Here is a 21,353-nt window from a genome sequence, read left to right as displayed (position 1 = left end):
TTTTCAAAAGAATTGATTTTAATGACATAAAAATATATATCAATAATGACGGTCAATGTAGAAATGAGAAAAAAGTTAATACCATTTGTATAATAAAATGATGGAGAAACACATTTTCGATGACCAAAAAGCTGGACTTGGAAGTTGATGTATCTAACAAGGATTGAAAGGTAGAATGCTTGACCAATTCCTTTAATGGTTTCTTTTTTCCATGGAAAAATAAGTACCAAAAGATATATTTAATTGGATTGTTATTTTAGAATGAGAATAAAATTAAAAAAAAATCATTGTTATGGAAGTTAAATCTTACTCTTGTGAGAATTCTGATTCCTAAATTCTATATCATAATATGATTCACTTGTTTTCCTATCTTAATTACATTCCTATTCCTAGTTACCAAAAGCACACTTTCTTTTACATGATAATAACCCCCTTAGGAGTAGTTTATTAGCTTCACAACCCACTTTTGAAGAACAAAATCCTCAAAACTGCTTATATTTTGAATAATATTTAGGAAAGCTTCTTAGACCTAACTTGTTGCCAAATATCACTGAGTTTATTGCCATTAAACACAAAGATTACATTGATGAACTATTACAACATGATACTAAGTAATTTACATGCTCATAATACACTAAAATAGAAACACAACCAATTATCTTTTTACTCTATTTCAGAGATGACTGTCAACTCTTGTTGATGCATGTTTGGACTTGTTCTTGTTGGGCCCATGGAAGTAAATGGGTTTGGAGGCATACTTAAATTGTTTCCTTCTCCTTCTAACATCTGAATAATAAATTTCATGGAAGGACGGTTCGTTGGGCACCATTGAATGCACCAAAGTCCCACAATTAATAGTTTCTTTGCTATTTCACCATCATTTTCTTCCTCAATCGGAATGTGCAACTCTTCCCTTTTATCCAGACGATTATAAACCCATTCTGGAAAATATACTTGGCTAGTGTTCTTTACTGTAGTGTCTATATTCTTCCTTCCTCCTACCATTTCAATCAATAACATTCCAAAACTATAAACATCTGACTTGTAGGAAACATTGCCAAAATTCCTAGATATCATTTCCGGTGCAATATAACCCATGGTCCCCCTAATTACACTCATAGAAACTGCACTTTGCTCCTTAGAACACAATTTGGCTAGACCAAAATCTGATATCTTTGGATTAAAATTATGATCTAGCAAAATATTGTGAGGTTTGATGTCGAAATGGAGGATTCTTTGATCACATCCTTGGTGAAGATACTCAATTCCTTTGGCTATGCCTATAGCAATATCTTGAAGCTTATCCCAACCAAGTGAATGGTTTGAAAATATGAATTTCTCTAGCGACTCATTTGGTAAGAACTCATAGATAAGAGCTCTTCGACACCCATCAGAACAGAAGCCAATCAAGCGAACAACATTGATATGGTGGATTCTACCTATTGTCCCCACTTCATTAATGAATTCTTCACCATTTCCATTAGAATTATTCAAGATCTTCACGGCAACAAGAATTTCATTAGAAAGCTTTCCTTTATAGACAGTTCCATAACCTCCTTCACCTAATTTTTCCTTGAACCCATCTGTAATCCTCTTAATATCATTATAAGAGTATCTTGAGGGCTTGAGGGCTCTGTAATCTTCCAAGAACTTTATAACCTTTATTTTGTGCTGTCTTTTCGATTCATTTGAGCTATAAACTCGGTAGAGTGCAAAGACAAGTGTCACAAGAAAAAGGGAACCAAGGCTTTCACCTGTATATGGAAAAAAAAAAAAAAAAAAGGTCAAGATCGATTTTCTTTTTAGTGATTGAAGGAAAAGCAACCAAGTTACTGAAAATTACCTGTAACAATTAATTTTTTTTTTGTTGCACCTGTAAAAGGAAATGAAATTATTAGTTTGTTAGGCTTATTAGATAAACAAAAATCACTGACATTGTATATGTATACTGCTTCTTGATTTTCAGCCTTGGCTCTAATTTGTGACCCTTATGCCTTTCTAGTTTCATTTTTGAGGTCAATTAATTTTAGTTGTGCCAGGGTCTTTGACAAAGAACTTTCCCTAGGCTTGAAGTACTAAAATTGCCACCAAATCATTAATCCCCATTTTGTCACATGTATAGTTGTCTTGGGTGGACAGTCTTCATCAACTGATCACATTGGTTTAATCTATTTTGTGGCAGAAAACTATAAAAGCTAAACCCTATATTAATATACATCCAAACCAACAATTTGCAGCAATTACTCATATAGGAGGAAGTTGTTCTTCTTGGTTAAAAGGAAAAATGAATCCAAATTCACAGATTGCAGCCATTTTTAATGAGGAACAATAAAATTTTAAGTACATATTTAGAAAAGAATAATGTGACAATGCAGTTTAATAGTGATTATCTGCATTAAAGATAAAAAGTTGAACACACATACATCATTCCATGACTCTGCATCAATTTCCTAACAAATTTGTTTTCACTTTCTTTACAATTATATTGAAGTGTCTTCATATACAAAAGCATGATATCTTGGGGTATTATATCAAATATGATATATTCTATTATACTTATATTTAATTTGTAAAAAGAATAAAAGATAAAATGAAAAACATATTTATGATTGAAATATGCAAAATTTATAAATAAAAATATTATATCATATTATATTATTAAATTTAGAAGATAGATTTTTATATATTATATTAAGTAATACATATATTTGTATTATTTTATGATATATATATATATATATATATATTAGTCCTTTCTTTAATTATAAATTAATTTTTTTAATCACAATTACTTGTGTTATAAAATGAATAATATAGAAAATTGAAAAAAAAAATGAAGAAAATTGATAAGAAGCATAAAATACTAATTTAATAGACATGTACATGACATTCCTCAATTTGAGATTATTATACCATGGATAGGGAATTAAGGAATATAAAAAGTGGTGAAATGATATATCCTATTACTTATCCTATACAACCAAATATGGAATATGATATATTATTCAATGTCTTATACTGTGTCATATTATATTTGAACGATCAAACTTAGAGTACGTTTGGTAATATTTTTAAAAGTCACTTCTAGTCTACAAAGTATTTTTGAAAAAAAAATCACGGATTTGCTAAAATTTTAAAAACTAAAAAAAATCATGTTTAATGTTTTCTGTTAAGTTATTATCTTAAAAATACTGGTAGAAAAAACACTACTAAAAGCATTTTGAAGTAAAACATTACCAATATCGCACTTTTAGGAAATATTTGATTTTTTTAAACTTAATTCTAAATAGAAGTTAAGATTAAATAGTATTTAATCGTGTTAAGTATTAAGTTGTTTGTTTTTTTTAATATCTTATTTCTATTAAGTTTTAAATAGTAAAAAAAGTCACGTTTACTTTAGTTATTATGATTTAATTTTAGTATTTAGAAGAAGATGTAAAATATTTTAGTTATTTTTTTTCGGTCAAAAAATTTTAAAAATAAATAATAAATCAACGAAAAAATAAAAATAAATGATGTAAAGTCTCAAAGCAAGTTATATGTTAAAAAAACAAACACCACATTTAATAAAACCACTTTTGATTTGAGATAGTATATCAACGGTTAATTTCCAGTGGGGCTGCAAGTCTTACCTTCTGCTTCGCAGTGTGGCAACTTGGTCCATGTCAGCCGAGTAGCATTTTTCTGTGAGCTAATAACGTCATAAGGAGCTGCTGCGACGTTGTACATCTTGCTGCAAGATGGTAGGTACGCGATAATGGGGTTTCCCAATGAATAAATAGCATAAACTTGGAAGCCAGGCCCTCCAAGGCAAGGGATGAATGACACAGAGGATCCATCATAATATGTAGTACTGTTTCTTGAAGGGCATTTGAAGAAGGTGAGGTCCTCTACGTCATCATCCAAGAACTGGAAGGGAGAGGAAGTTAAATTGAGATTACGAAGCTGCCTTGGGAAGCAATTATCAGGGTCCTGAACAAGGATTTCCTGAGATGTGTAATTTATGTCCTTCACCAAGAGGTTTACTGAGTCTGGCAGCTCTAGAATTGTCTGATTCCTCTCTCTGCAGGAGAGATCAAACAAAGAGCAGCCACAGTGGTCTGGGTACTGGTGGCCTTTAAGCCGGAATGGGAAATGGATGGGGGGGCCCTGGAGGCTGCAACTCTGTGACACCATGCACTCATCTTGGCTCACTCCAGTCTCTGCAAAACTACTAATTATTACAGTCAAGCAGCAACACAGATAGAGGAATACCATTTTCAAGGAAATGCTCATCTGATAGTCTCCTCTGCAGTACTGCAAGCTACTGATGAGCCCCTCAATGGACATTAGATTTGGAATTTTTGCAAAGGAGTGAGGAACAAGCTCTACTCTTTCTTTTGCATCTTCTTAATAAATGGAGCGTTTTATTTATTTATTTTAATCTCTGACATAAAATTATTCAATACTTAGGTAATAGGAGTCAAAGTTTGTGATCTTGCGGATTGGAAAGATTGTATGACTACGGAAAGTAATAAGGAAAGAAGAAAAATAATAAGAATATTTTTTTTAAGAAAATCCAACATAATTAAAATTTGTTAAAAATTTATATATTTTAAAATTATTTAATTTTACATAAAATAAATAAATAAGTTAAATGAGTTTGAAGTAGTTTATTGAAATAATTTATTGATTTTAAATCTATTTTTTATTTTTTCTATTTTTCCTCTTAATTTTCTTTTTTGTTACATTTTTTTTTTTTCAGCAAACAAACTCTAAATCTAGTGAAACTTATAATGTTAGACTCATTAAAAAGATAAGTAACTTTATACCAAAAGAATTAAAAATATTATCTTGTTTTTAGTAAAAATATTACAATAATGTCTAGGAAGGTGTCAATTAAAAATATTAGGTGGGGTTTTTGGGGCAATGTCCACCGGCAAGACTTTAAGAAATATTAAAAAAATAGCTTGAGTGATTCTTTAATTCAGGATTTTTTTTTCATTGAAAAATGGTTGCTATTGTTTTCATAAGACTTAAGAGTAGGAAGGTGTGAACATAGAAATGTCAAAACAAAACATTGTGGGGTAGTTGATGCATCCAACAAGGATAGAGATAAGGGTAGAAAGGCTTACCTAATTCTTAGGTGGTTGTCATTACTAATTTTCCATGGAAAAAGATGCACCAAAATTTTTTCCACAAAATATGCCAAAGAGGAATAACGTCTATGGTGTATCAATGAGAAGGACCAAACAATGAAAAGTGAGTTTTTGCAAAAGAATTATTAGGAATTAAGGATCTTCCAAGAAGGTGTATGTTTGACCAATTCCTTTCATGGTTTTTTTTTTGCCATAGAAAAATAGGCACTAGAAAATGGATGTTACTAAAAAAAAAGGTTTGGATGTCCATATTGGTTTAAAACATTTGTCTTAAATGATGGGATAACGTTGTTGTCTTTGATGACTGAAAAAACAACTTACAAGACATAACTCAAGATATTTGGCTTGAGTTTTGGCAATTGTGTATTTTTTATTGAAAAAATAAATTTCAAATCAATCAAACACTTTGTATATGCAATCAACTAATTTTTTAAATACTTAAAACTCAACAAAATTGATTCAATTATTACTAAGTCATGAAACTAGAAATTGATCTAATTAATATTAAAAATTCACATTTATTTTGAATGAGTTAGCTAGTTTCTTCTTTACACATAACTTTACGAAGTAAATAAACTCCAAATCTAACAAAGCTTAATGTTTTAGATTTGTTAATGAATTTAATAATTAAAAAAAAAATTGGAATTCAAAAATAAATTCCACTACTACTAGAAATAATATATCAAAGTTGGTACATAATGAGATATGACTTTACTACTGCTCTTATGTATACAACTATGCTTTAAGTAAATATATTCTAAATCAAGTGAGCTTAATGTTTTAAATTATTTAATATATATTCTAGTTCTTAAGATTAATTTGGATTTTAAAATTGAGACACAATTAATTGTAAAGTGAATTAAAACTAGTCTAAAATACTCTATACTAAATATTACATATAATGAAAAACATTACTTAGTTACACATTAAATACAATATTATTAATTATTATTATTTCTAATTATTATCATTTATTTTTAACAATAAAATTCAATTATAATTTTACGAAGATATTGAAATAGGTTAGCATCTATGCTTATGCTGAAAGAAAGAAAGCATAGAGATTCACTCGTAAGAAAGGAGACTACTTGATTAGCTCCAAAGAGTATCCATATCTCTAAACCGCTATCTATAGTTTTATAACATATAGTAAAATAGTATTATTTTTATTAAAAAATTAATTTATGATTTTTTTTAATATTAGTGTTCATAATTTAAAATATAAAAAAAAAATTCTTGTTTTCCATGAAAAAGTGGGTGATTATTTTTAGAGGAATTTATTGTAAGGGCAGAGCCAAGGTGTCAACATAGAAGCATTGAACTTTGGTAGGTTGATGGATCCAAAAATGATAGAAATAATGGTAGCCATTTAAGTTTAACTTATTTTCCATGAAAAACAGGTATTGAGAAATGTTTTAACACACAATTCTCTAATGTGTTCTTGAATAAAAGTTTATTTAGGAACTTGAAATATTCTCAACCTATTTTCTATGTTTTTGAATATTTTTTAAAAATAACTTAATTTTTTTATGATACTTTATTTTTAATCACCCTCCACATGTGAACAATTATTATTTTTAAATAGTCCTCCAAAAATAAATGAAAATGATTAAAAACAATTAATATATGTTTTCATGAAACATATTTGCCTTATTTGGTAACTATTTTCGAAAATGGTTTTAGAGAAAAGTTTTTGAAAACTATTTTCTAATGTTTTGTAGAATAAAAGTCTGTTTGGGAATCTGAAATGTTTTTAACTTGTTTTTAATATTTTTTATATCTAATCCTTTATTTTTAATCATTCTATGTGTTTATATAATTATTTTCTAAAACAATTCTTAGAAAACAAATGAAAACAACAGAAAATAACTAAAAGTTATTATCCAAAAATACCCTATTTTCTGTTTTTAAGAATAAAAAACATAAAATAGTTTTTAATTGTCAAACATGTTTTTTTTGTTCTAAAGAACAAAAAATTGTTCTTGAAAACAATTATCAAATAGGTCCCTTGTTTTGGTAACAAGTTTTCAAAGAATTGTTTCATTTCCAAAAGTTACCAAAAATGGTTTGGATTGTTGAAAATAAGGCCTTGTTGAGTAACCATTTTTGGAAGCAATTCTAAAAAATAAATTTTGAGAACAATTAGAAAACAATCCTTGTAAATTATTCTTTAATGTTTTGTAGAACAAATGTCAATTTGAAACTTATTTATAAATATGTTTTAAAAATAACTTTTATATATAGTGCTTTATTTTTAATCATTCTTCATATTTGTATAATTACTTTTTAAAATATCCCTAAAAAAACAAGTGAAAACAATTAAAAAATATTCTTTGAAAATTCCTTGTTTTCTATTTTTAAGGGTAAAAAATTGTTTTTTGTTTTTAAAGATAAAAAATTGTTTTATGTTTTTTTATTTCAAAAGTATTTTTTTATATTTTTTTATAGAGAAAAAAAAATCCCTTGTGAAAATAGTTACTAAAAAAGCCCTAATTTTCTTTTTTTCTTTTTTTCAAAGAATAAAAAACTATTTTTACAAACCAAATTTGAAATAGGCTAAATTTTCTAGAAAATTTATAGGAAGCAATAATGTTTAGGAAGTTGTCAAATTAAAAACTTTAGGCATTTTGGGGCAATTTCCACTAACAAGCCTTTAAGATATATTAAAAAAAATAGCTTGAATGATTCTTTAATTGATGATTTAAAATAAAGGCAAAAATGGTTTTTATCAATGTTTTCAAAACATCATCTTTCATTGAATAAAAAAAGTTTTCAGTTCATGCTCGTATCCTCATAAATATATAATTTTATATTTTATTAAAATTAAAAACAATTAAAAAATCTAATATATGTCTAATAAAATTTAAAATCAATAATATTTATTTTTCATGTTTGATATTCTCAAATTATAAATATAAATATAAAGATATATATTGAAAATGAATAAAAAGTTATAAAATTATATTATTTAATTTCATTTAGATATTAAATGTCAGATTATTTTATAATTTTAAACAATATTAGGTTATTTTACTTTATAATTACCAACAAAACTAGCATATGGTCTAGTGGTTGCACCGTCACTTTTCTAAACCTTTGGTCAATTGGTCAATGGTTTAAGCTTCCACACTGTGACATTTGTGACTTTTTGGCATAAAATGCCATACCACATCGGAAACTTGTGCTAAGTTAGAGTTCAAGTAGGTCAATGGGCCTGGGAGACTTTGTTAAAGCCCATTCAACATTTTGCCCAAATTAGAAAAGGTATGCGTTGAAGCCCAAAAGAGAATGGGCCGAATGAACCGGAACCCGCCAAAGGATTCAATCTGGCTCTACCCTGATTCAAAGGGCTCTCAACCGAACTGGACCAAGCTCCAGTCAGCGGTTTAACCGGTCGGTTCTTAAGAGTATGAAGGTATCAACATAGACACCATGTAGAAAAGCTTGACTAATTCATTTGGCGGATTTTATTTTTCGTGGAAAAACAGGCACCAAAAATTTTTCCACAAAATTCATGGGCTAGGGATAATATCAAGAAAAATGATAATTAGAAAAACTAAACAATCGTATAAAAGTTTGACTAATTCATTAGGTGGTTTTCTATTTTTTCATAGGCACCAAAAAAATTTTCACAAAATTTGTGGACTAGGGATACCGTCAAGAAAAATGCCAATTAGAAAAACTAAACTATTATAGAAAAGTTTGACTAATTCCTTAGACGGTTTCCTATTTTTCATGGAAAAATAGACACCAAAATTTTGTCCACAAAATTTGTGGGCTAGGGATAACGTCAAGAAAATTCTAGTTAGAAAATAGTGGTAGAGAAATTTAACTAATTCTTTTGGTGATTTCCCTTTTTCATGAAAAAACAAACACTAAAAGATTTTCCACAAAGTTTGTGGGCCAGGGATAAAGTAAAACAAAAAAAATATCAATTAGAAAAACCAAATAGTGATCGGAAGGTTTGACTAATTCTCTTGACGATTTCCTATTTTTCATGAAAAAGATAAGCATAAAAAGTTTTTCCACAAAATTTATGGACTATGGATAACGTCAAGAAAAATGCCAATTGGAAAAACTAAATAATGATAGAAAAGCTTGACTAATTTCTTCAACTATTTGTTATTTTTTATGGAAAAATTGGCACCAAAACATTTTCCACAAAATTTGTAGGCTAGAGATAATGTTCAGCAAAATATCAATTAGAAAAACTAAACAAGCTTGACTAAACACTATGGAAATCCATGCCCAATGATTTTTTGTTTTTAATGAGAAGAGGGTGTTACTATTTTCAAAACAATTATTAGGAAGGAGTTCAAATATCGCGGGGTGGTTGATGTATCTAATAAGAATTAAAGAGTAGAAGTGCTTGGTCAATTCCTTTAGTAGTTTCTTTTTGCCATAGAGAAACGGCCACTGAAAAATGGGTGATATTGTTTCCTAAAGAATTAATCAAAATGGCATAAAAGCATCAAATATGTAAGGATTGTTTTTAAGTATTGTTAAAATGGAAACATCACATGAGACGCTTGTGCTAAATTAATCTGGGTATAAAACGTAAAATTTGACAATATACCTACAATGTGTTTTTAAATTATTTAATTTTACAAAAATAAGAGAAAATAAATAAAATAAATTTGAAATAATATATAAAAATCATTTATTAATATTAAATCTAATTTTTAATTTTTTTCTTTCTTTCTACTTTTTCTTTACATTTCTTTCCAAATTTTCAAGTAACTAGTTTCCCACAGTTATAAAAAGAATTAACGGGATGGACTCTTTGGAGGTGTCAGCTTTCAACGTTCAATGTAGTGGGGTAGTTGATGTTGTCAACAAGGAGTGAAATAAGGGTTTTAAATGTTGGTAGTTGATGAGTAATGTCTTATTTAAATTTTCTTTCTCATTTTCTTTTAATAAATTAAGTATAACATAATTTTCTTTCTCATTCTCTCTACCAACCACTAGAAAAAATATTTAGATATAATCTTTCTTAATTACAAATATTTTTTAGAATTTTCTTTTAATTTCTTTAAAAAAATATTAGATAAATAAATTCCAAAATAAATAAACACTTGATATACATGATTTATTAATTTCTAAAATAATTTGAAATTGAAAATGGATCCAATTAGTACTAAAGTTCATTATGAATATGTTTGCTAATTTTTTCTTTACGCATCACTAATTTTGTGATTTCACTAGACAAACAATTTTTAAATCTAACAAAATTTAGGACATTGGATTCATTAAAAAGTTTAGTAATTTTTAAAAATAATTTGAAAGTCAAATAATGACGCAACTAATATAAGAAATTATAAACAAAAATTAGTCTATAATAACACTTTTATTTCTCCTCTACATATAACTATATTTTTATGAATTTTCTTACTATAAAAATAGACTTCAAATAAAGAAAGATTTAATTTATTGAATTTGTTAATGAGTTTAATAATTTTTGAACTACTAAAAATTAATAAACCAAAACTAATATATAATATGTTGGACTTTACTCTTGTTCTTATGTGCACAACTATGCTTTCTAAATTTTCTTATTAAGTAAATAGATTCTAAACAAGTGAAACTTGTTATTTTAAATTCTTTAATGAATCTTTAATTATTAGGAATTATTTGGATTTTAAAAATTAGCTCAATTAATTGTAAAGTAAAAAAGGTGTCAATGTAGAAACATTCAGTAGTTGATGTCTATAACAAGGATATACATATTCCTTCTATAGTTTCTTATTTTCATTGAAAAACAGGTACCAAAAAATTTTACACAATTTATGGGCAGGGGATAATGTCCAAATATACCAATTAAAAAAACTAAACACTAGGGATCTATGAATAATAATCTTTGTTTTTCATGAGAAGTTGGGTGCAACTATATTTTAAAGCATTATTGGGAAGGATAGTCTAGAAAGGTATCCACATTGAAATTTCAAACATTATGGGGTCGTTGATGTATCTAGTAAGGATTGAATGGTAGAATGTTTGACCAATTCCTTTGATGGTTTATTTTTGTCATGAATGTTATTATTTTCAAAAGAATTAATTGGGATGACATAAAATCATATACATTGATGGTGATAGTCAATGTAAAAATGAGAAAAAAGTTTGGACGTCTAAATTGGTTTAGCATTTGTCTTACATGATGGAGAAACACAATGACCAAAAAAACTAGCTTGGAAGACATGAGTCAAGATAGTTGAGTTGGGTCAGGGTAATTGTGTATTTAATTATCACTACAATATGCAACTTCAAAAACAAAGTAATAGCTCTCTCTCTCTCTCTCTCTCTCTCTCTCTCTAAGTTTATGATGTTGAGGGAAGAAAATCTTGTGGGAGTAGGGCTTCTAACAATCCTCCATGTGTGCTTCCTTTCTGTTTGCGTTGCAGATAAAAATCAGACCTTCAAATCTTCTTGCGGAGATATGAACATCAGTGACCCTTTCTATTTGGAAGATGATTATGCGCCTAACCTCGGTCATCATCACCTCTTGAAATTGATCTGTGAAAATAATCGTACTATGGTAAACCTGAATTTCAGCGGAAAATACCATGTTGCAGACATCAACTACAGTAGCCATACCATTCGGGTAGTGGATCCGGGCCTAAAGAAAAAGGGCATGGGAAACTGTTTCTCCTATCCTCTCTATTACTTGAGTGATTATCCAGTTGGATATTACTTTCCTAGACATTCTCATCCTGTAGTTTTCATTACATGCCCATGGCCGATCACTGGTGACAAGATTCATAATAAGTCTATTCCTATCATTCCATGCAACACGAATCGCAGCTCCCCTTTCTCGAAACCATACGCGTATGCAATAGTTGGAGATTTGGAGTTCGGAGATATTCCCGATTCATGCATCTTGGATGGGAATATCGTCACTCAGTCAAAGGCCGTTGCGGAGGGAAGACATTTATCAATGTCAGATTTGCAAGAAGAGCTACTCATGGGGTTTGAACTTTCATTTATGTATTTCATCTGCGACAGAGAATGCGAAGTGAAAGGGCTATCCTGTGATACGAATTTCATCAGCAATACTTTCAAATGCTACAACTACAGCAATACTTTCAAATCGTACAACTCACCAATACTTTCAAATGCTACAACTGTGTGTTGGTATTACGTCTGCTTCAAGCCAACATGTGAGTAAGATTAGTATTGAAGCCTCGTAAAGGAGGCTTGGAGTTATGAATTAAATGTGATTCATGCATGATGAAAACTTTGAAGTCAATTTTGAACTGCCCCATGAATAAATAATGTGTATATATGAATATATAATCATGCAGGGATCTGGACATTGATTTTAAATCTGTTTGACTTAATTGGTAAGGCCTCCGAGTTTATTATCTTTTTGTCCTTATTTCTCGATAATTTTCTTTTTGGTTTCAGTGATAATAATGGTGATATTTTCACTTACATCTTTCTTATTTTGAATTCAATATCCTCTCTTATTCACAGACTACATAGTGAATCTCTCAAATTTTACAATTGGAGGTGAGGCTTAGTAGTTTCGATTAGATAATTTGACTTAGAGCTCTCTCTTCATATTAACTCAATTACTTGAAATTCCTACTTTTGTTTCTTCTTCCAATTATAAAGATTTGTTTTGCATTCGATTATGCTTGCAAAAGCTCAGATTACTTGCTTGATTCAATCATGTAGAACTTAAAAAAGATCTTCGGGACGACTACTACTTTGACAATGACATTGAGGCCATTGGTAAGTTTGAGGGAGTTCCGTTACATTTTACCAACTTTATTTTGCATAGTCATCATCTGATATAATAAGGATGATTTGACGATTATAATTATAACTTAATTTAATTCATGTTCTTCTCTGAATTTAATTTCTGTTATTCTTAATTTTCTTATCAGGATTCTGGATATTACAAAAGATTGGTGAGACTTCCCGTTCCCAACTATTAATTCTTTGTGCAATAATTAATATGTATAATGTAGTTTTTTTATATGAACACCTTAGAATTTTTTATCCAAGCAAGACCTCATTTATAAAATCAAAAGCCAGAGGAATTAAAAATAATAATAATAATAATAATAATACTTATTATTATTATTATTATTATTAGTAGCAGCTTAGGGGATTTGGAATGCATATACTCTTATCTAAATTCAGTTTCAAGTCCACTTGTATACAAAAAGTCAAAACAGTGGGATTGGAACTGAGGCCTCCAAATCCAAAGCCCCAATTTTTTCTTTACTACTGATCAGCATATTACTTCCATAGAGAGCCCCTAAGCAGCACAGTTCAAGACTCAATCCAGTCTCAAAAAGTTTCACAATACCTTTATTTTTAGATTAATCAACAAGGCAACCGCCTAATGGTTTACTTGGTGGATTTAATATTAATTGAATTCATATGATCATAAATATTTTCTAATATATTTCATATTTTTTGTGTTGCTTTATGTATGTTCAGTCATAATATACGTTGGAGTACGAATTGTACTTGGGATGTTCATGTTTGCCTACTTAATCTACAAGTTTCGGCGGAGACACTTATCATTAGATGATAATATTGAAGAATTCCTGCAAAATCACAAAAGTCTTCAACTCATAAAGTACTCTTATTATGATATAAAGAAGATGACCAATAGTTTCAAGGATAAATTAGGACAAGGAGGCTTTGGCTCTGTTTATAAAGGAAAGCTCAAGAGTGGTCGAGTTGTTGCAGTAAAAGTACTGCTTATGTCTAAAGCTGATGGGCAAGATTTTATCAATGAGGTGGCTACAATTGGAAGGATCCATCATATTAATGTGGTGAAACTTGTTGGATTTTGCATAGAAGGTTCAAAATGGGCTCTTATATATGACTTCATGCCTAATGGATCTCTTGATAAGTTTATTTTTCCGAAACATGAAAACAATACCCCCTTAAGTTGGGAGAGGTTGTATAAGATTGCACTTGGAGTAGGGCGTGGGATTGAATACTTACATCAAGGTTGTGATATGAAAATTCTGCATTTTGATATCAAACCACACAATATTCTTCTCGATGAAGACTTCACTCCAAAAGTTTCAGATTTTGGCCTTGCAAAGTTGTATTCAACAGATGAAAGTATTGTTTCTCTCACAAAAGCAAGAGGAACAATGGGATACATTGCTCCAGAATTGTTCTACAAAAACATTGGATGCATATCAAACAAGGCCGATGTTTATAGTTTTGGAATGTTGTTGATGGAAATGGTGGGTAAAAGGAAGAATTTGAATGCATTAGCAGATCACTCAAGTCAAATATACTTCCCATCATGGATCTATGATAAATTTTACCAAGGGGAGGACATTGAAATGGAAGATGCCACAGATAGTGAAAAAATATCTGTAAAAAAAATGGTGATAGTTGCATTATGGTGTATACAGATGAAGCCCACAGACCGTCCTTCCATGAGCAAAGCATTGAAGATGCTAGAAGGTGAGATTGAACTCTTGCAAATGCCTCCTAAGCCTGCTCTATATTATGATGAATTGAAGGTAGAGGATCAGGTGAGCAATCAAGTAGGAGTACCAGTTTCATCACTTAATGCCATGGATGCAAGCACCTTAACCGGAAGGTAGTGCCGCATTGTATCTACTTGCATACTTTGTCCCTTGATAATGTTTTCTTGGCTTAGATGTAAGGATCGTTGCTTTTCGTGTATCAAATGTATTTGTCCTAAAGCACTGGCTTGGTTCCTAGAAGGTCTCCATACATGAGTAGTCTTCTCCAAGGCCTTTGAAATTCTTAAATAAAGTTTTGTTTCCTTTCAAGCAAGTTTCGTTCATTTTTTAATATTCTGAAGTAAAAATATTTATGGTTGCAGAGTAGTGATTAAAGACTAGTGACAAACCATATTACAACCATCTTGATTCATGGAGCTGAAATTTTATTTCAATATATAGAATTTAACATTTTTTTCAGCAAGTGCTGTATTAGAGCTAAAAATTCGTAGGTAGCAGCTTCGCAAACTGTACTACCAAGTGTAGCAGCTTCGACTACCACTAGGTAGCATGCTTCCTACAAACAAAGGAAAGTTCCATATGGGGGTTGGTTTGGCATATCCCTATTTAATGGTAAGTTAGCACTCTGGTGGCAACAAAATGGAGAGAAAAGGAAAAGAAGACAGAGTGTCCTTGGCAAAACTTAGGTGGGCTTAAGTGAAGGGTTAGGTGAAGGGTCTATCAGTCCCTCATGGGGCTTAGCTTAGGTGGGCTTAATCAAACACAAAAAAAATTGAACTATCCAAAAGTGCTGGTCTAATCTAAAAGTGTAGGCCCAAGCGTAACTAAATATAGGCCCAGCCCAGCTGTACAAACACAAAAATAGACTACCCAAAAACGTAGGTCTAATCCAAAAATATTAGCCTAACTACGCAAACACAAAAGTACGATTCAACCCAAGGAGCTACCTTATTCATTAAAAGAATTTTGGTAATATGGTTGTTGAATTTACGAATTACATTTTTGCGAAAATTAAAATTTTTTATTTTGTATATATTAAAAAAGTTGAAAAATAATAAAAATAATTTTTATTTAATATTATATATAATTGAAACAGATGAAATAAAGTCATATCCAAACCCATCTTGTACATAACCGGGTTTAAAAAATTTCTCAAACATGTCCTACACTCATTTACATTTATCGAAAATTCATCCTATTAGGGGCTAAATAAAATGGGTACTAAAAAAAATCCACTGCATTACCATTTCTTATAATGTCAATCAATTATGGTACAAACCCTTGGTTACATTATTTTTTTTCCTTCATTACATAAGAAGCGCTATTTCCTAAACAAGAAGAAAACTAATGAAATTTATTTATTTTCAAATATTTTGCTTTTTTTTTTTTTTTTTGTCAACTCTTTGTTTAATCATCCAAATTTCTATAAAATTATAAATGGGTCAATGATTATATGTGAATAACTAAGTTTATTTATCTCCAAAAATTTTTATTTATTTTTAAAATTTTAATGTTTACTCATTTTCAGTTGTTTTTTTTTTATTTTTTTTGTTCACATCCTCCCAAAATAAACCTCTACAAATAAATTAATTGCAACATTCATACTACTTTTTATATTTCATGTATATAGAATAATGGTAAAAAAATATAAATTTAAAAAAAAAACCCAGAAAAAACAATAAAAATAGAACAACATGAAAAAGAAATAAAAAATAAATTAATTTACATTAAAAAAAAAAAAAAACTATTAGAAAAAGATAGAAGAGGGGGAACAAAAAAAACTAAAAAGGTGTCTTTAATACACAACTTCTTGATAAAATACTAAAATTATGTCTTCATCACAACTTCATAATACTTTATTAATAATGTAATGAAATCATATCTTCGAGGCTTTGGGACGGGTTGGGTCCCAAGTAATTATCATTCCCACTCTAATAAAAACATTTAAACAAGGTGAGGCGGGTTCCACCCCGTGTAATTTCTTTTAATTTTCAATTTTTTTAAACAATTAATTTTAACTTCTTTTTTTTTATTTATTAAAAATATATATTATAAATAAATAAAATATTATAATTTTTTTTATAACTTGTGTTATTGAAAAATAATTTGTGTTAAAAATTGGAACATAAAAAATTAAATTAAATTATTTTTTAAAATTAGCTATATATAATCGGGGAATAGAGGGATAAGGTAATGCCTCGAATCACAAACCTACTCTTAATCTATTTATTTTAATTTTAAATTCATTTCATTAAGGGCAAGGTAGAGCGGATACCTTAAATAATTTGTTTCATTATCATCCAGTTTCAATACATTACTTCATAATGATATATTAAAATTGTGTCTTGAAAACATGATTTTAAGACAAAGAACTATATGACCTTTTTTTTCTTTTTTTTTAAACTTATGTGATACAAAATGTCATAATTTTATCAATAATTAAACTATCAATTTTTTACAAATGATTCTTTTAATTTATCAAAAATCAAGGCAAACAGCCACTTTTGAAAAGGAACTTTTTTTCAAGGGGCTTTGAAAAAAAAAATAAAAGCATTTTAAAAATATTTATTAAAATATAATACTTTTGAAACTATTCGCAAAACCATTGCATTATTAAGGAATTGAATTGAAAATTATCTTTTGAATAGATAATTTCAATTAAATTTTAAAATTATTTAAAAACAAAATCATATTTTTTTTTTTCAAAAGATAATTGCAGATCCACATTTTTCAAGTGCGTCCCCACTCTAAACGGCGAGACTCTCTTTTTTTATTTGTGAAAAATTGATTTTTTTAAAAAAAATTAAAGTTGCTGCTTATTTTAATTTATTTTTAAAAGGAAAAACAAAATGAGAAAAAAAACTCTGACTCATTTTTTGGAAAAAGACATATTTACAAAAACTAAATCTAAAATTTGAGGGTTATTTACCTATTTGGTTTATAGTAAGCGAATTGAAGGAATTATGATAATTAATTAATTAATTATGGCTCGTATACCTACGATTTTTAGTAAGTGAATTAAGAGAATTATGGTAATTAATTAATTAATCATGAATATCAAAATTAAGAACACAAATCAATGTACAAAAAAATAATCATAAAAGTAAATTATAATAGTATACAAGGTAAATGACAAGATAATTAATCAAATTGATTTATTAATCTAATTAAAAAAAGAATATTTTAAATTAAAAACAATTTCAAATGAATGGTTTTAATTAATTTATTTATAAAAATGTTTCAATTCATTTCCAATAAATGGTTTAATTCAATTTTATTTGTGTTCAATTTTTAAAAAAAGTATAAAAAAAATTTATTACAAAATTTTCAATTTTGCAATAAAAAGATTTTACTTTTACCATAAAAAGAATGAAATTTTAAAACTTTATTTGCAAAAGTATTTTAATTTGATTTTATTTACAAAGGAATTAATTTCTTTACAAATTTTATTTACAAAAATATTTTCAACCCAACTTTATCAATAAAAATTATAAAAAAAATTTATTACAAAATTTTCAATTTTGCAATAAAAAGATTTTACTTTTACCATAAAAAGAATGAAATTTTAAAACTTTATTTGCAAAAGTATTTTAATTTGATTTTATTTACAAAGGAATTAATTTCTTTACAAATTTTATTTACAAAAATATTTTCAACCCAACTTTATCAATAAAAATGATTTCTACAACTTCAATTTGCAAAAGACTCTCATCCTAATCTCATAAAAAAAAATATTTAAAATCTCTATTTATAAAAAATACTTTTAATCTCATTCTAATTCTAACTAAGGAAACATAATTTATTTAAAAATCACTTTTTGGGACAATTTTTATTTACAAAACAATTTTTTAGACAAATTTTATTAAACAAATAAATTTCCAAACAATAGTTGGTAAAAACAATTTTTTGAATTTTATTAAAAATAATTTTCTGGATTTTCCTAAAAACATTTTTTTGAAATTTTATAGAAAAAAAAACTTTCTTTTATTAAAAATAATATTTTCTAAACTATTGTTTTTATTAAAATGTAATTGCTAACTATTCCTTTTATTAAAACAAAAATTTTAAGTTATCAACTATTCAATTCAGCATGCACCTATATACATCAAAATATTTACATGAACTAATAAAAATTAAATTAAATAGAAATAAGGAAATAAAATATGTACCTTGACAAGCCTACAACAAGCTCAATGCCCCATTTACAACTTTCGTAAACCTTATTTTCTTCCATGAAATTTGGTTCTTGTGACATATCCGTGCAATCCGTGCAATCCATGTAAAACAAAAATGAGCTCAGATGTAAATATCCAGAAATATGCGGAGCCCAAAATAATTATTCAAGCTCAAGTTCAAATTTTAAATTGGTCCAATAAATTTTACAAATGAAAAAAATCCAAATTAATTAATATACCCAACAAAAATATCTCTCATTTGAATATCCTTATCCAATAATCACGCAATTTAGTCAAGCCCGAAATATCATAAAACAAAATAAATTTAATTAAACCTAAATTTAATACCCATGATCCAAACCTAATTTAACATGCAAATCAAATCCAAAATCCAATTATTACTAAATCTAAATAAAACATACATTAACAAACAAGACCCGAATCAAAATACAAGGTTCCAAACTATCTAAACTTAACCCAAAGCTTAGAAATAATACCCCCAAGTAAACGCAAACCCAAAAATAATATAAATTAGCTCAAACAAACAATCTTAATAATCAATAATAAATTACTGTAAAAATTAAATAATAATAATAATAATAATAAAATAAAATAAAAAAATAAACTCACATAAATTTGAAGAAAATGGGGAAATGTGAGATGGGTGGAAGGGGGGTTGCCAGCCGGCAGTTACGTCGCCGGGCGGCAGTGGCGTCGACGGTGCTACGGGCGGCGGTGAGATTGGATGGCTTTTTGGGTGAGGGAAGAAATGGGTGTGGGGAAGAGGAAAAGAAGAAACAAAAGAGAAAAAAAAAAAAAAAGAGAGGAAAATGAAGAGGGGAAAGGGGTGTGGTCCTGTGGCAGTCTGAGCTGGGGATGGGGAGAGAGGGTAGGGGAGGAAAATGGAAAGGAAGACAAAAAAAAATGAGGTGGAGAAAAAGAAAATGAAAAGGAAGGATAGAGGGGTAGGGGTGGGGGTGGGGGGAGAATGGGGTGGAGAGAAAGTTGTAACGGGAAGAGAGAGGAGAAAAGAAAAAAATAAAAATAGAAACAACTTAAAAAGGTGTGAGTGGATAAGAAAATTAAGATATAAACGATATTTAAATTTAAGGACAAAATTAAACTCAAAACTAAGCATAAAAATAAATTTTAGATAAATTTTAGGATTTATAATAATTTTCAATTAATGTTATAAAAAGTGTGATAAATTCAAAAATTGTTTTTAAAATGTCATGCTTTAATAAATAGTTTTATGAAAAAATCATGTGAAATTTGTCCACAAAGCCTCCTATCAGGGCTCATGCCTACATGGAGCATGAAATGACACCCTTCAAACCCATATATAGGCGCTTCATAAAAATTAAAATAAAACAAAACAAAAATTGGAAAGCAAAAACAAAAACCCCGGTTTGAAATAAGAGACTCCTCATCCTTTTTTATTTTTTCAAATCATGTTATCGATGATAAGGTAATAAAATTAACAAGCTATTTAAGCCATCCAATAATATGTTACAAGAAAGCCCTATAAGGCTGTTTATAGCCTAAAAACTGTTAAAGAAAGTAAAAATAAATAAATAAATAAAAATAATTTCAAATCTTATTATTTGATTTATCCCAAGTCAAAAACTACTTTGAAACTTTGAAAACTCATTAATTTTAAATTATAAAAAAGTTACATATTTAAAAATAAAAAAACTTTCCCAATGTGATCCATAGTATGCATAATCGGTATGTTAGATTTAATTATTTTCAAGTAATAAGTATTGTTTACGAAAAGTTTAGGTTCTATTTATAACTATTTTTAAAAATAGTTATTGAGTATATTTTAAAAAAAAAAACCGTTTTATAATGTTTTATACAATAAAAGTCTATTTTAAAACTTAAAATATTTTAAACATATTTTTAATGTTTTTTAATATGTTTTAAAAATAATTTATATATTTGATGTTTTATTTTTAATTATTTTACATGTTTATATAATTATTTTTTAAAATGGTCTTCGAAAAATAACTAAAAATAATTAAAAAATGTAACGTGAAAAATGTTATCTTACCTTTAACTTGAATATTTAATATATATATATATTTTTTAATATTGTATTATTTATATCTTTTAATCCCAATTTTAATATGGGAGAATTATGTTTTGGGGTAGATGGACTCCCAAACTAACAAAATGTTCATATAACTCTTCAAATTGAGCCCAAGACCCAATGAAAGTATGAAAATTGAGTTAAGGATATCATCCTTCAGTATTTCCAAAAATGCCCTTTGTTGATTTTGAGAAAAAAAATAATATTTTTCAAAAATACTTTTATTTAATTTAATATTTTTAAAAAATACTTTTATGTAATTTAATATTTTTTAAAATACTTTTATTTAATTTAATATTTTTTTAAATAAATTTATTTAATTTAATATTTTTTTAAAAAAAATTTATTTAATTTAATATTTTTTAAAAATAAATTTATTTAATTTAATATTTAAAAAATATTTAATTTAATATTTTTTTAAATACTTTAATTTAATTTAATATTTTTGAAAAAAAATTAATTTAATATTTTTGAAAAAAAA

The 21,353-nt window shown here is 27.7% G+C and overlaps 2 protein-coding genes and 1 long non-coding RNA gene across 4 annotated transcripts; 1 reads left to right on the top strand and 2 right to left on the bottom strand.

Moving 5' to 3' along the window:
* Positions 1-534: 534 nt before the first annotated feature.
* LOC132252682 (rust resistance kinase Lr10-like) lies at positions 535-4,432 on the bottom strand. The gene is made up of 3 exons (XM_059733646.1): positions 3,633-4,432; positions 1,844-1,873; positions 535-1,754 (listed from the first exon to the last, which is right to left on the bottom strand). Exons 1-3 carry the CDS (start codon positions 4,327-4,329, stop codon positions 664-666), a joined length of 1,818 nt encoding a protein of 605 aa, XP_059589629.1. The 5' UTR covers positions 4,330-4,432; the 3' UTR covers positions 535-663.
* A 6,988-nt stretch (positions 4,433-11,420) lies between these two features.
* LOC132255271 (PR5-like receptor kinase) lies at positions 11,421-14,914 on the top strand. Of its 2 annotated transcripts, XM_059743330.1 has the most exons (6): positions 11,421-12,292; positions 12,437-12,475; positions 12,609-12,644; positions 12,813-12,869; positions 13,025-13,048; positions 13,587-14,914. In XM_059743330.1, exons 1-6 carry the CDS (start codon positions 11,455-11,457, stop codon positions 14,720-14,722), a joined length of 2,130 nt encoding a protein of 709 aa, XP_059599313.1. In that variant the 5' UTR covers positions 11,421-11,454; the 3' UTR covers positions 14,723-14,914. The 2 variants fall into 2 exon arrangements, with proteins under 2 accessions (XP_059599313.1, XP_059599314.1); XM_059743331.1 differs by lacking the exon at positions 12,437-12,475.
* Positions 12,040-19,752, bottom strand: LOC132255272 (uncharacterized). Its single transcript, XR_009467947.1, has 3 exons — positions 18,775-19,752; positions 12,236-12,275; positions 12,040-12,128 (listed from the first exon to the last, which is right to left on the bottom strand). It is a non-coding gene; the product is annotated as an uncharacterized LOC132255272 (long non-coding RNA).
* Between the last annotated feature and the right edge of the window lie 1,601 nt (positions 19,753-21,353).

Source organism: Vitis vinifera, chromosome 16, assembly GCF_030704535.1.
Source record: "Vitis vinifera cultivar Pinot Noir 40024 chromosome 16, ASM3070453v1".
Lineage (NCBI taxonomy): Eukaryota > Viridiplantae > Streptophyta > Magnoliopsida > Vitales > Vitaceae > Vitis > Vitis vinifera.
This window is presented reverse-complemented; position numbering and strand designations above follow the sequence as displayed.

Coding starts and splice junctions, on each gene's coding strand:
- LOC132252682 (XM_059733646.1), bottom strand. CDS start 4,329: ATGTCCATTGAGGGGCTCATCAGTAGCTTGCAGTACTGCAGAGGAGAC. Junction 1,874..3,632: donor GCCACACTGCGAAGCAGAAG/GTAAGACTTGCA, acceptor TTCCTTTTACAG/GTGCAACAAAAAAAAAATTA. Junction 1,755..1,843: donor AAAAAAATTAATTGTTACAG/GTAATTTTCAGT, acceptor TTCCATATACAG/GTGAAAGCCTTGGTTCCCTT.
- LOC132255271 (XM_059743330.1), top strand. CDS start 11,455: ATGATGTTGAGGGAAGAAAATCTTGTGGGAGTAGGGCTTCTAACAATC. Junction 12,645..12,812: donor CTCAAATTTTACAATTGGAG/GTGAGGCTTAGT, acceptor TCAATCATGTAG/AACTTAAAAAAGATCTTCGG. Junction 12,870..13,024: donor CAATGACATTGAGGCCATTG/GTAAGTTTGAGG, acceptor TTTTCTTATCAG/GATTCTGGATATTACAAAAG.